General features: G+C 37.4%; 1 protein-coding gene across 2 annotated transcripts; it reads right to left on the bottom strand.

Moving 5' to 3' along the window:
- Window positions 1–11710: 11710 nt before the first annotated feature.
- Window positions 11711–14997, bottom strand: srxn1 (sulfiredoxin 1 homolog (S. cerevisiae)). Of its 2 annotated transcripts, none has more exons than XM_012875452.3 (2): window positions 14715–14997; window positions 11711–12868 (listed from the first exon to the last, which is right to left on the bottom strand). In XM_012875452.3, exons 1-2 carry the CDS (start codon window positions 14931–14933, stop codon window positions 12659–12661), a joined length of 429 nt encoding a protein of 142 aa, XP_012730906.2. In that variant the 5' UTR covers window positions 14934–14997; the 3' UTR covers window positions 11711–12658. The 2 variants fall into 2 exon arrangements, with proteins under 2 accessions (XP_012730906.2, XP_035997116.1); XM_036141223.1 differs by having other exon boundaries at window positions 14784–14997.
- Between the last annotated feature and the right edge of the window lie 760 nt (window positions 14998–15757).

Here is a 15757-nt window from a genome sequence, read left to right as displayed (position 1 = left end):
TGTGAGTTGATATCAATGTAAAGAATAGTGTTAGATGAATAAATGATATGTATTAGATGGGCAGATATCGCATCATATCGATCGGAAATCATAACAGACTTAATAATATCTGTAAATATCAATATAACATTGTAACCTGCCACTGCACAAATGAGAGGTTCCTTCACTGGCCACTTTTGAAACTGGCCTTAAAACCCACTATAATTCTTAGGCTTTTACCACTAGTTTTAATTTTTAATTGGTTTTATTGTTTCTTTTAGGCTTTTTCACGCATTATCTTTTTATTTTATTTATGTATTTTTTGTTAATTGAAGTGTTTTAGCGTGTAGCAATGTACAGCACTTTGTTTCAGTCGTTGGCTGTTTTTAAGCGCTTTATAAATAAAGATGGTATGGTATCGTGATAAAGCTGATGATTTACACCCCTAATACATATTCAACACTTTATTAGAAGTGTGCACGTAAAAATAAATACAAAAACTACCACTAGTCATGTAAGAGTTGTTAAATGAATACTCAAGCTCTCTCCATGACTATGAACTTTGATCATTTGTCAATAAACCTGCAAGTTGACGCTCTACAATGGGCTAAACATGCTTTTCGTATCCTCCACTTCCAAACCCAGCGTTCATTCTGTGGTTTTGCAATTGGAAATGAAAAGAAGCTAAAAAGATTTTTGAAAAATTAAATCAGCAAACCTACCTGCAACTCGTGTTTTTCTCTCTGATTCCAGGGAGGTTTTTGAAGCTGCTTTGCTCTCATAACATAACTATTTAATATCATTATCAGAACTTCATCCATTCTTCTGAAGACACTAGATTATAAGAACAGTGTACCTGAAGCAGCGTAATTCAACTAAAGGACTTTATACCTATTTTAAGGACGATAAAGAAAACATAACTGGATGGTAGTTTTAACATGTTTTTTTATGTTATTGCTAGTATTTATTGCCTTTAAATAATTTATGTTCATTTGTTGTACGCACTCTATTCATATTGACTGTTTTGAAATATTTTCATGTGAGTTTGTTTTAAACAGAAGAAAAGACAGATTATCTGCTGCTGCAAAACTAGCATGAGAAACTGAACTGGTTTCATTAATGGGAAGAACCTCTTAACTCATCCACTTATTCAGCACCAATTAGCTTCTTTAAAAAGCAGCAAATTAGTGCTGAAAGATGCACAACAAAGCAGAGAAGGTACAGCTGCAGACTGCAAGGACAGGAGTGAAGGATGCAAGGAGAGCTGAAGCACTTTGAGGAATGAGGGGAGGAGGCAGATGGAGAGTAATTCGTTAGGAGTGGTAGGGGTGTGGGGGTTTATTCACGGTTTTCATCTTTATAAAAGCGGTTAAATCAGAAACCTGAGCAAAGCTATTGGTAAAAATTATGATCTGAACCATGTTTGGCCACATCTTCAAAACAAAACAATAACAGGCGGTGGTGGGATGAAGCTTTGCTCAACATATTTCTGTTTTTGCTGCTTCTACTGTCAAACTAACATGTTTCCAGAGCTGACCAAAGGTTATAATGATGAGCAGAATTTGATTTGGGGCCCCTCTTCCTGTTAAGGCCACCATCTCCACTAACAGCGTTTCAATGCAGATTTGGTTGAATCAGGGAGAATTAGCTGAAATAAAAGCAATCGCAGATGATTGACCCCAAACACAAACAAAATGTTAAACTTGGGGCATCAGATTGTAACCTTGCTAACGCAACAATAAAAATACATTGAGTTCATTGTTTGTACTTTTACAAGGTCCATTACTAATTATTACAAATTAAATAAATCTGACACGATTTAAAATATTTAAGTGCATCTACACAAAAACCATGAAATGAAATTTAAGTGATCTCATTTGCCATAAACAAATATAAAGATTTGAGATCTCTGTTCTATGTTAAGACTTAAGCAGTGCCTCCTTTGCATTTAAAGAGACGGCACCAAAATGAGTTGTTCTCAGACGAACTTTAAAACGAAAAAACTAAAGGGGGTCTGTGGGGCAACAATAAGGAGGAAGTCAGGCCAAAGCATCGCAGTTAAACTTTATATAAACCACAACTGAATTATTTAAATGTGAAAAAGAAGACATCAAAAAGCATATGTCCCCTTTAATAAATTAAATCATAATTTTAAGTTTGTTTGATAGTCAAGTTGTACCTTGTTTATTTAAATGGTCTACTTCTGTGGGAGAAATTCATTACAGATTTTGATTTATTCCAAGAATTGTTGGTATTGGATAGAAAAAGAAGAGAACCAATTTGGTTATTAATAACATCAAATGCAGACAAGACCCAAGGACAAGTAGTATAAAGCAAGGGATATACATAATAATTAACTGCCATCTAATGATGGTCAGTACAGGTGACATGTCACCTTGTATGATTAGACTTTTAAATTTGGTTGTCTTACATAATGTGCCTGAAAATATACAACATCAGCATGTTATTCATGCACCAACATCGTTTTATCGAGCGGACATCAACTAAATCTTACTTTATCAATGACACTTGGTAACTGAGTTATTACTTCTGTGGAAATTCACTACTGTGTGTGATGTCGCTTCATGCATGCTCAGTATGAGGGATTGCTGCAAAGCCATGTACAATACAGACGACTCTCCCTGTAGCTCTACGCTTCTTCAGGAGTGAATGCTGCTCGTCAAGACTTTGATGCAATCAACTGGGTTTCCTTAGATAGGACATTTTTTGACCAATCTGTATAATCTGATTAAATTTGACTTTGGAAAGTGCCTTGAGATGACATGTTTCATGAATTGGCGCTATATGAATAAAATTTAATTTAATTTAATGGTGTAGAACAGGATCCAAACGCATGGAGGAGACAGAAGGCAGACAGGTGAAAAGAAACAACTTTGCTTAAAAAGGAAATAAAAAAGACATACAAAAAGTCCAGAGGGGTCAATATAAAATAAGACAGCCAAAGTGAAACATGCTGGAGAATAACAGGATGATCTGACCAAGAGCTGACTGACTAAGAGCCATTTAAGTTGGAGCTGATTACTGAACAAGGAGCAGGTGGTGGATCAGAAACAGGGTGCAGCTGTGAGAGAAGGCAAGCAACTGAAGCTGAAGTGAGAAAATCGAAGAAAAGGCTGATAAAACTCACAGGGAACACAGGAGCAGAGTATAAATACGCATAAAAATACAGATGATCATGACGTCGTGCCTTTTATTCTCAGGCACAATAACTTGATGTTCTGGAGCCGTGGGATTTTTCTTTGACAAGAAACAAGTTTAAAAAAGTATACACATCTTTTCTAGTAAATTGGACTTAAGGAATAAAGACAATTGTTATCAAGTTTTGCTTCAACAGGTCTAGGAGGGAAACCCAAAAGTCCCTCTGTCCAGATCATTCTGGGGGAATCCAGGGTAAAAATGGATATATTATCCCTCTAACAAAGTTTTATTCTGCCCTGGGAATCTTCTAGCCTCGTGAGACCATCCTGATCTCGCGAGCTTTCAAGGTTTCACTCGCAGATCAGTCTGGCTACTCTCCGTTAAAGAAAATTTGGAGCCGTTCACCAAACGAACGTCCAATCAGCGTTGGCTTTGAGGCGGGTTGAGGTGTGACGCAACGAGAAGCGCGTCAGTTCAGTCTAAACAACATGGAGGCTTCAGCCGATGAAACTAGCATTAGCGTGGCTATCGAGCAAGTTTTATCGGAATTACAGAATATTTCTTTGCTGAGCTAACGAGCCTTTACCTGCAGCAGCAAGAGTAGCTTGGCTTGTGGTTGTGTCTTTGTCGTCGCTCGTAACAGAGCGACGACGAATCTGATTGGTTTATTTGGCCCGTCTATCACCAACATAGGCCAATCAGCTGACCAGTATTTTCGCCCCTTCCCAAAATAACTTCAACGGAAGGTTTCCAGATGGATATGCGGAGCAAATCTATCTGGCGGAGTCAGGTAAGGAATCTTCCCCTAGTGGAATCTGATTTGGTTTGTTTCCTTGTCACTTTGGTATTGTCTACATGGAGATGAACACGGTAAATTTTCAAAAACGATCAAGAAAAAAATTTGCGTTCACACGAGAGGACGCATCACAACTGGATAGGCTGTAGTAGGCATGCCGGGCCCATAGGTGGCACTGTGATGCCAAAGAAACATGCAAAGAACAGCAGACGTGCACAGACAACTTGTGAAGTGAACACAGCACCATTGTGGGGGTTCAGACACAAACGTTAACACACGTTTACCACGATCTTTGTGTGCGTTGGCAGGGGAGAAGCTGTGTAGAGCAGGCTCGTTGGAAAAAAAATCAGAGAAAGCTACTAAGACTCATAACAAACCCACAACACCAGATGGGGCCATCTTTGTTATGATTTGTAAGAGTGAGGCACATGTGGGTTACAGAGAGAGACAAAGCGGCGACGTCAACATTTAAGAAAAGATGTGGCTCTAAATGTACACACTGAAAAATTATACCAGCGTTTTGAAATGCACAGTGAAAACAATACCTTTGTCCATGTGGATGTGGCCTTAGTTCACCTACTCTTGTTAATTAGCCTCTCTTCCTAGGTTTCCTTTCGCTCCTTCTGCCTGAGCTGCTTCACTTGATTAACTCACTTGCATTCAATGTCATTCTCCTCTTCTCCCTCAGATTATAAGCTTTTTTGGTCCTTGTCAGATAAAAGTTTTCACCTTGTCCGTTACGTTTCTTTTTTCTTGAAACTATTATTACTCCGAATGATTTTTTTGTTAACCTCTGTTTTGTACACCCATGCTCCATGTTCTGTGCTCCTCTTGCCGTTCTGTAAGCTTTTTGCCTTTTGCTATATTAAAAAATCTTTCTTTCATCATGCTGTTCCAGAGATCTTGTCAACGCTTTGGTTCAGCATCCAAACCACCAACCCTGACATCGAGAAGCAGTGGTGTCAAAAGTACACACATTTGTTACTTAAGTAGAAGTATAGATACTGCAGTTTAAAAACACTCTGGTAAAAGTTGAAGTATCAACTTGACCTCTTTACTCAAGTAAAAGTGAAAAAGTATGAGCTCCAAAAACTACTTAAAGTATAAAAGTATAAAGTAACATTTAAAAAGTAACCTTTAATGCTACAATATGAATTGAAAGCTTAATTTAAACACTGATTAGTTCTACATGTGGCCCAAGACACAACATAATCATTAACCCTTTAGTCAAAGACAAAGTCACTCAAGGAGCATGTTCTCTCTCAAACATTATTGGAATTTAATTCCAAACAGAGGTAGTATTCAAGCCTGCAGAACTGTCAGAACATAAATGTGTGAGTTCCATCAAATACCTAAGGTAAACTATACCCTTTGGTGCAAAAACATTCTAGGTAGTTTGTGTGTGGAGGGAAGGAGGGAGGGAGAGAGGGAGAGAGAGAAAAGAAAGAAAGAGAGAAAGAAAGAAAGAGAGGGAGAGAAAAAGAGAATAGTTATAGAATATCTAACCAATGAGTGTTTGCGTTATATAACTCATCCAATTACACTAGTTCTCACTAGGTGTGGATGGCGCCAATGATCTGCATTGGATGGCACACATTATGTGAAATAAATATTTATAATTTTTAAACTGAAGCCAAGAGTAACGAGTAACGTTTGTTTTATAAATGTAAGGAATAGAAAGTACAGATACTTGTGTAAAAATGTAATGAGTAGAAGTCAGAAGTAGGAAGACAAATAAGTAATGGAGTAAAGTATAGATACCTAAAAAGTGTACTTAAGTACAGTAACGAAGTATTTGTACTTCGTTACTTGACACCTCTGTCGAGAAGTCACGCCGTCTTGTGGTGAAGAGGAAATGCAATTGAAATGGTAGTTTTAAGGAGACATCTTGCTTCCAGATCAACAAGGATCAAATTATGGAGTTAATCCCCAGATGTTAATACAATGGAAAGCCTGTGGGGTGACATCAAACAGGCTGTTTCTGAGGGAAAACCATGAAACGCTACTGAATTGTGGGATGTAGTTAAATATTTCTGGTCTAAAATACCAGTACACAGGAGCTAGAATATGGTCGATGTCAGTTCTCAGAAACAGTAGTTATACAACTAATGGTTCACAGTTTTCCTTTGGGTTTTGATTAGGAATAGAATAAGCTGTGTTCCTAATGCATTCACATATATGCACATAAATATACTGTAAGGTTTTTGAGCTTTACACACATCTTTTTTTAAACACACTGCTATCATTATAACCAGAACTTTTGGGGAGAAACTCTGTCAGGTGCAATTTATGGCAGTGGTCTCCAAGCCAGGTCTTAAGGGTCTGCACTCCTGCATGTTTTAGATGTTTCCCTGCGCCAAAACACCTGATTTAAATCAGTGGGTCATTAACAGGCTTTTGCAGAACGTAAAGACTTGCGGAGGGGGCAATTTGGTTGTTTTAGTGAGGTTTGTAGGAGCAGGGAAACATCTCAAACATGCAGGCCAGTGGGCTGCAAACACAGGGGTCAAGGCTCTCCGGCATACTTGACTCAATGACTCTTCTCAACCAGTGTTTTCATATTACTTCTGACAAAGTTATTAGTTTTAAAATGTATGCACTTAGCGTCATTGATAGCAGGTTTTTGTGTGTTGGAGAGAGAATACATGAACCTATCAAAGTGGGTCGTTAAAATTAAATGTGCCAGATGATTCAAAACATGAACCTGTAAGAAGACAGTCTTATGTTTTCTCCTCAGCTTCCTTTTTTTTTGCCCCTTTGGGGATTTCCTGAGACCAGAGAAGACATTCTTCAGGGTCTTGTCAGCCCTGTAAATGAATAGATTACTGTTAGTGGACAAAGTTGACGTTATTTTATGATTTAGACATTTTTTAACTGACGAAACTCTCCATGGCAGGGCAAAGCTCTAGAAATGTCCGTGCAAATGTTTAAGACAGCTGAACGACAGCCTACGTTTGAAGGCTGTGTGCCAAATAAAACCTATTGCCATTTTATCCCAAGTATACTTTTACACAGTTACACAGAGAGAAAGGTTTGAGCGCAGTGACTCTGTGGGGTGGGGTCAGAGGATCAGTGGAAACGGCACTGCAAATCTGGCACAAATTACACGCCTGCTGCCACCGGCAGGCTGAGGGAATTCCGGATAGGAAGCTGCGAGAAATCCTCAGCCACTCAAACACCTAAAGTTAAAACTCTCTCAGGAGGATTTCGCTGGAAAGCCTTCCCAAGTGGAACAAATGGGTGAGCTGGCTAACCGGAGATCATTTTTCAGCTTGCATTTTTAATGTTGACAAACGCTGCGAGAGGGAAACAATAAACTCGGGAGATGGGTTACTGTCTAAACTAAGATCACGCTATAGATCTCGTGCACATTCCAACTACTGAAAGCAATTTGAGGTTTTAAACTGACACTTTTTTTTATATCTAGAGTTTTGTCTACTGCTTGCTTCAGGCTCATTGGCACACCTGGTAAATATGTATACAAAGACTAAATAGAAATGGATTGCTTCATGGATTAGTATAAGCTGAAAGTTTTCAAACACTCCAACCTTCAATTAAGGGGAAAATGCACTAACGCTTTTTTTTTTTTTTTAATCACCCGTGCCACACTTTTTGGTTCTCCTGCTGTTAATAATTTGCATAACCCCGTTTTGCCAATGGGACAACACCTGGTCTTTGTAGATAACATTTCTTTAGGGTGGTGAATGCACAGACAGGGATTCATGAGGTATCTCTCACCTTGGTCCCCTCCTGGTTCAGTTCTCTTCAACTCACAGGTATTCTATGGGATTTAGGTCTGGGGGTTGGGATGGCCATGGAAAAAAGTAGATTTTGTGTCTAATGAACCATTTTTGAATTGAGTTAGCCAGATATTTTCGACTCCTATCCTGATTAAACATCCATTTTATCATCAGAGTCCACCAGGTTTTTATTTAAAGTGTTAAACAGTTCATGATGTCATACATTCAAACAAGGTTCACAGGAGACATTTAGGAGAGAACCAGGCCCACAGCATCACAGACCTCCACCATGCTTAGCAGTGAGCTCGAGTTGCTTTTAGCTTTTATTTATCTTTAGTTTAACACCAGACTAACCTGTAGAGTTTGTTACTGAAAAGCTCAGTCCTAATCTCATCTGACCAAAGCACAGAGTTCCAGTTAAGATCCTGGTTACATTTTGCAAACTCCACAAAGTTTGTTATGAAAGTACAGAAAATGTGTCTCCTTGCACGTGTCCCTAACAACCTGCTAACATCTGGGTGGTGTCTGATAATCATTGTGTAGAGTTGGTTTCCGAACCCTAGAGGTTACTCTTTGGTGCGGTCTTCAGATTTCATTTTACTCCCCTATCATCTTCCTCACTCTTTGGAGCAGGAAGATAAATAAGGATACTTATCTGGCATTTGTCACCTATCCAGTTGTTTTAAACTTTGTATTTATTTCTCTGACCATATATATAGACATTTAGATGAAAAGCTATTGTCTTGCACCCAGTTTCTGACTCATAAAGCTCCTCGGACATCTGACTTAATTAAGAGATGTGTTCTCTTGACTTTCCCATTTTGGAGAGTAGCTAAGAAATTTAGTCCATGTGTCAAATCTTATTTTTACCACCGAAGAACAGCTCAAGAATTACCAATTAAAAGTTCCTTTGATCAATTTAATAAAGTAGAACTAAGAAATAAAAATGTTAGGGTTGATTTTATAGGGACTATTATGGATTTTGTTAAAATGAATTAACAAAAACAAACATAAATTTAAAACAGACTTAAAACAAATGTTTAATTCATCTAAAGGCTTTTGCATATGTTTACCAGAAGCGCTATTAAATGTTGACAGATACATAGGGGTTCAACATTATTGATTGAAAAGTCGGATATAGAAACACAATGGGAAAATCAAAAGACAAAAAAAATATATATCAGGGTGTCTAGTCAGTAATGTGACAACAGGCATGTTTGGAAAGCAAGTTAAGATTAGAGAAATTACCAAGTACAGAAGAGGGAAAGCAAAAATGGCTTTCTTAAAGTCACTGCAGAAACAGACTTTTAAAAGTATGTTCAAAAACTGACCCTCACTTCCCTATTCTGACCAAAGCTGTGCAAAAGATCATCATGACATTAAACTGAGCTGCTAAAATAACCCCTCTAGTCTGTGGTCCTGAGATATTTGATTATTAAGCATCTTTTATGCTAGTCAGAATTTCAGAAGTGTCAAACTAAATGCACATTTTATTCTGTTCCTGCTTAGAATATTTCAGTACCAACAGAGACCTCCAAGCGTTATCTAATATCACAAAACTCTATTTCTGAAAGATGTAAACAAAAGGTTTTCATAATAAAAAAAAGGGGCAAAGCTATTTTTTATGGCAGCTACTGAGATGTTGAAAAACACTCCAACACACCTGATGACATTGCAGTGTGGGGACTTCTGTGTGCTGCTTTATACTAAATCAGTGAAGCTTAAAGAGAGACCTGCCAAAATGACAGACTAAGAGAGCCACAGAACCAGAACCAGAACCATCGAGCCCAGTTGGATTAACCAGCCCCCGGATGAACTTAAATTTAAGACTTTGCTTTAATTTTAGCTAACTTTTTTAGCTTGCTGTTTCCTTATAGCTCCTTTCACTTGGAAGAGAGACTACAAACCAGCTTAAAGGGCAATAGTTTTTCAATTCGGTCACCATTTGGTTCAGAATCCAGAGTATACCAATGTTCAAAGAAAAAAACACTCACTGAAGAGACAAACATGAGGCCGGGTGGACCCGATGCTGCAGGACGTTCAGATCCGCAGGTCAAGAAACGCAGTTCGGTTCATTGACAGGTGACACAACAGGACCCAAGGCAAAGAGTTATGTGCCTCAGTTTATTTAAGGCTGTTTTCAGGCGCCAGGGCCTGCTGGACTTCAAAGGCCGGCCTCGGTTTACTGTCCCCTTTCTGTTCCTGCTCCAGTCTTTTTCTCAGACTTAACTCAAGGTTTTAGAGCCCAAGTCATACAAGAAAACCTATCATTTGCCTTTTAAAGACACATTAATTTACTTATTCAATACATTAGAACATGCGTTCCAAAAAAAAAAATCAAAAAAATCCAACATGTGCTCCAATGCGGCTTGTTTGCAAAAGTACCTTTTGAAAATACCTTTTATGAGGCATTTTTAACCTTTACTTAGGCTTTTATAATTGGCCTGATTCAACATATTCTAATCCTTAAAGTTACGTTTTCATTAGCTGTGTGTGGCAAATCATAAAATGAATAAAGGCTTGAATGAAAACATCAGTTGTGGTGTAATTGATCTACATGTTTCACTAAGTTGTGTATTTACAGAACTAAACTTTTCAATATTATTCTAATTTATTTAATCTGACTAAATATTTTAAATTTAACCTCTAATCATCAGAATGTTTATTCCTAACTCATTAAGATTTCTTGTTTCTTTGCTTTGAATCTTTATTTAATCATAGAGACATATTGCTCTGTCTTAACCTCCAGTCAGTCTTTGCAGATGCCGGCTCACGCTGGGCCTGGTGCTGCTGGAGGTCTCTTCCTGTTAAAGGGGAGTTTTCCTCCCCACTGTCGCTACATGCATGCTCAATATGAGGGATTGCTGCAAAGTTTATGGAACAACGCACAGACTGTCCACTGTTGCTGTGCGCTCATCCAGGAGAAGTAAATGCTGCTCATCAATGACTCGATGCAATCTGCTGGGTTTCCTTAGATAGAAAACTTTTAACTAATTTGAATAAACTGAACTTGATTACTCTGTTTGATAACAACGATCAACTGGAAGGGATGTGAATGACTTGGATTCTGATTTTTTTTTAAATCTAAATCCACTACAAACATTACATTTTCAACTAAAGTGTCAATACTGGACTCTAAGAAGATATTTTTCATGTTATTTACTTCTATAAAGTATTTCAAAAAGCACCCTCCCAAAAAGTATATTCTTTTATTGAGACGGGTATAATAATAAATAAAAGATTACTAGGTAGGTTATCAACAGCTATAGCTAATAATCCCCCAATTTCTGCAATGTCCATGTACAATAAATTTATAAACAAAGCATGTCTCCATCTTATTGTTTTTGAATTGTTTTAGAGAAAATTAACTTTTTCCAGGTACATCTTGGACAAAACTTACAAGACCTAAAAAATCAATTAAAAACAAAACCCCTGAAGACACATAGGAGCAACTTTCAAGTGACACCATGGACAAGAACATTTGCAAATAAACAATAGAGACAATTAAAACCAACCAAAACAAAACAAAAAAAAAATCAAAATGGCCTGAAACAGTTCCTCCTCCTGATCCCTTGATTGGTTTAAATCCTCAAAGAGAAAATGTGTAAAACCTCCCATGGAAACCGCTCCCAGCAGCAACAGGTGCAATGCAATTTTTTTTCATACCGGTATTGCGTGTCAAACCCCCTTTGAGGATATGGTTACTTCCAGACACTGAGCGAGCTACAGGAAATCTTCTCACACGCGACGATTCAGAGGAGACATTTAGAGTCCTTTAGGGCCCGTCGGTTAAAGCTGCCCTTGGGTCGCCCTTCATTTCCTCGATGGCCTCAAAGGGAGATCGTCAAATGGCTCCGAGCTCACATTGTGAAAGCACTAATGTCGGAAAAGCCTCGTCTATATTTTACCTATATTATTTTGCAAAACTTCAGTTCCTTCCTCCAAGGCGGAGGCAGGGGAGTAGCTGTCCAGCCTGATTTAGTGAGTGGAGCCAGTCTCAAGGACTCAAAATAACAACATACACAAGGCACAAGGCTTTTGTCTTTATGTTTTTACTGAAACTATTGGTGCTATGCATTGCAATACGCAAATCGTTTCAATTTTACATTAACTAGTTAAGATTTTCCCTGTTTCTTCATTGGTTAAGGAGGGATTTTAATGATTGAGATTCTTCTTAGAGTCGACACAAAGAAATCTGACAATTCTGCAAGACTCAACATGTTGCATTTTGTCATCAGGATATTCTCTGAATGCCTGACTCCTTCAACAAAACATCTGGTCTACAATCTTCTCCGCTGTCTACAACATCCCAGTCAAAGCTGGCTGTGTGTAAAGAAACCATGACTGAAAACTGCAACTGTCTAATGAATGAATAAATATTTTTTAAATGATAAAACAAATATTGGCATTTTCATATGAGGTGTGCCCAATTAAAAATAATAATTTCCCCCTTCACAATTCGGAGCGGAACACAAGTAAAGTAATAAATATCAAAGTGAATTTGTGATCAAAATTGTTTCATATAAAATATATATAAATATTCTTCTCTATGTAAATGTATGATTTATTTAAGTCAAATAAAAGTAAATAAAGAAGAAAGGAACAAATTCCATCTACAAATACCATAGTACAACTTGCCACAACCATAAACCTATTTTATAAAACAATTAAGCAAATGATATACAATGAATAAAAAATGTTGTGTAAAATTCAGTAAAATTCTAATGAGAACCATTTGATTAATAAAGAAAATAAACATGCAGTGATTTGACGTGAGAAATGTGTTTACATCCAGAGCATTATCTCCCCCTGCTGGTCAATCTCGTGTATTGCAATCCCCCGCTGCAACTGATAGCTGAATAAATAATTCAGCAATTTGAATCAGCTGTTTTGAAGCGGGGACACATCTAAAACATGCATGACACCAGAAGTTGAGAACTGGAGCTGGACACCCCTGATTATTACAAGAAAACCCCCCACAGCATTAGAGCAGGTCAGGCGTTGAAGCCCCCAAGTAAGTCGTGAGGTCTGAGATGTTTGATCTGATGAGTTTGGCTGGGATGGTTGGCATGTTGAGCCTCTGATAGGCAGCAAACCTGTGACAGCCTCCAAAGGAGTAGTAGTAATTTCCTCCCTCTCTGCCTTTGATCCAGAGAACATCAATGGGAGGAACAACGCTGATGTCTGCCGTCTCCTGGAAGGAAAGGCAAAACGTCAATTAGAGCACACAATAGCATCAAAACACAAGGCACGCAAGTATTACAAAAACATCTTTTAAAGCAAAATAACCTTTTTGCTCATTAACCACTACACTATAGATAGGTTAAGCTGATAAATTAAGCCGATCTGTATTTTTTTATTTATTTAAATATTGGCCTTCGGGTTTCACCTGAGTGTACTTGGGTGATTACAGAGGAAGAAAATATGTCGTCAGTACTTTGTTGGTGTGGCTGTGTAGACAATAGCAGTGTGAAACAAAGTGAAATCAATCATACTCCCAACAGATGATCAGCGGGTCACCAGTCTGCGTGTTGCTAGATTATCAGCGATCCTTCAGTCTGCCGTAGCTTAATGAGATCCAACGCAAAGAGCTCAGACTTTATCGTCGGTTTTAGTCACAGGCCCGTATGAGATCCTCATGGTATGATACATTTCAGAAGAAATACCATATTTACACAAAAAATTCAAAGCAAAAATCTCCACTCCTATTTTACGCTCTTTCTGACTCGGCATGGTCTACTCATGGAGGCATTGGACCTCCAGCATTGTCCAGTGCAAAAACATCACAGTTAGGATGCCTTAAATCTCTAAACTGCCCTTTTGAGTGAGTGTGAGAGTGTGTGTGTGTGTGTGTGTGTGTGTGTGTGTGTGTGTGTGTGTGTGTGTGTGTGTGTGTGTGTGTGTGTGTGTGTGTGTCCATGGGTGTTTGTCTGGTGTTTTTCTGCCTCCCGCACAATGACTGCTGGGGATATACACCAGCTCCTCCAGAGCCGCAGGGTAAACGGGTATAGACAAGAGTTGGATGATCTTAGTAGCCGGAAAAAAAAGAAAATACCCAGAAATGCATTAATTACTTTTATTAATTTCATGTAATCTAACATGTTTAAAATTTTAATTATACTAACCTTATCTATATCTATTTTACACTATCTCATTAAATCGGTGCAGGGGAATCTCCTTCTCCCAGTGTGCAAGCTTGGAGCAGATCTTTAACCACAATGCAAGAGTCACCAGAAATGTTTTCGCCACCATCTCTAGACGTTCAGGAGAAAAGAAGCTACTGCTACATTTACACAGCTCATAACAGTTTCTAGTATAAAGATATTTATGCCCAGTGCAAATTTACTTGTAAAAAAAATAATAAAATAAAATCAATAAACAAGACATGGAAAATCACAACATATTGACTTAAATGTAATAAAATGGTGAACAATAAGGGACATTGGCCATAAATATCAGTCTATTTCTAGTAAAAGGTTTATATGACACCTTAAATGTACACATATTAAAATGAGCTGAATATTTGAAGGTTAAACGTATAAAATATATTAAGTAGCAGGAAACAGCAAGACTTAGATCTGTGCCACATCCGTACAGAACTCAAACCACCAAATAATCAGTTTAAACACCTCTTTCTGTGCCAGGTAGGTAGAATAAATGTAAAAAGAGAAAATCCGTCATTTAACGGTGTTAGTTTTCGTTGTTTAAAGTCGGTGTGAGTTTATTTCTGCATTCTCTCTAAAGAAAAAAATATTTAGAGTAATGATACAAAAACAACTTCAAGTGTATTCCTAAAAAATTCTATTTACCTTTTAGAACCTTAGGCCAAACAGATTTTTAGATATTTGGGGAAAAAAGGCTCAAAAGGGTCAGTTTCCTTCAAACATATGTCTAATCAATTGTGAACCTCATTTACAGATCTGTCAGGAGAAAGAAAAATATGTTTGAAGAGAAACTTATAATTTAAAGGCATCATAAAGCCTATGTTTAGACTAAATCTATCGGGTCTTGGTAGGTTAATGAAATAGTTGACAGGCTACCTTAATGGTATCCATCAGACTCTGGACTTTCTGCTCGTCCAGCTCTGGAGGAAACGGTCTGATGATCACCTGCATCGGCACGTTGTGAACCTCCTCGATGGTGTCTGAATGCACCGACCTGTTGTTTGTTCCACGTTCATTATGCGCTTTAGACATATTCCTACAAAACAGAGAAATCTGTCTTAGCTGTGTGTTGCCTCCCCGAAAAACCCGAAACATTTACCCAAACCTGCTGACAGAAACACAAGCGTAGCTGCTGTGAGCTACTTCCTGAACTTTTTCCTTCCTTCCCAGCGGAGTGATCTGATTGGTCGAGTTCAATGTCAGTCAATGAAATGCCACGCCCCTTTTGGAACAGTAGTCTGTCACCAAGGTCTGAAGTGAGTGAACTCTTACTTTTCATTTGTTAACAAATTATTACATTATTTATATAAATGTTGTTATAATGTTATTATTATTATTATTATTATTATTATTATTATTATTATTATTATTATTATTATTATTATTATTATTAGTAGTAGTAGTAGTAGTAGTAGTAGTAGTAGTAGTAGTAGTATTGCTGCTCTTGTTGTTTTTTTATTTTTATTTATTTTTAACTACCTAAGATATTTTTGACAGTTAATGCCTTATTAACTAACAGAATTCAAACTACTTTATTATGCTGTCTTTATATTTTATTTTAGATTACGAGCCAGCAAAAAAATGTTTTAACTGTAGTCTGTGATGTCGTTTTAAAATTTTACATGTGTGACTCACTCCCTAAATGTTAAAGTTTAATAGTGTTTTAAGTTTTTCAGTTTATTTATTTAAAAAACACCAATTGTACATTAATCAAGAAATAAACAAGTTACGTTAGCCAGAACTTGTTTTCATCGGTCATCTGATGTAAGTAGACATCCAGCATGTACATAGAACAATAATATCAACACAATTAAATATAGGAAACTTTAACCTTATAAATGAACATATACACAGAGGTGTCAAGTAACTAAGTATAATTACTTTGTTATCTTACTTAAGTAGACATTTTGGTAATTTAT

The sequence above is a fragment of the Fundulus heteroclitus genome, chromosome 1 (assembly GCF_011125445.2).
Source record: "Fundulus heteroclitus isolate FHET01 chromosome 1, MU-UCD_Fhet_4.1, whole genome shotgun sequence".
NCBI classification, from domain to species: Eukaryota; Metazoa; Chordata; class Actinopteri; order Cyprinodontiformes; family Fundulidae; genus Fundulus; species Fundulus heteroclitus.
The sequence above is the reverse complement of the archived record's forward strand: the minus strand, read 5'-3'. Positions and strand labels throughout refer to the sequence as shown.

Bases quoted from the DNA above. Each gene is read 5' to 3' on its own strand.
- srxn1 (XM_012875452.3), bottom strand. From the start codon at position 14,933: ATGTTTCGGGTTTTTCGGGGAGGCAACACACAGCTAAGACAGATTTCT. The intron at 12,869-14,714 runs GTAGCCTGTCAA...CTTTCCTTCCAG, and splicing joins GTCTGATGGATACCATTAAG to GAGACGGCAGACATCAGCGT.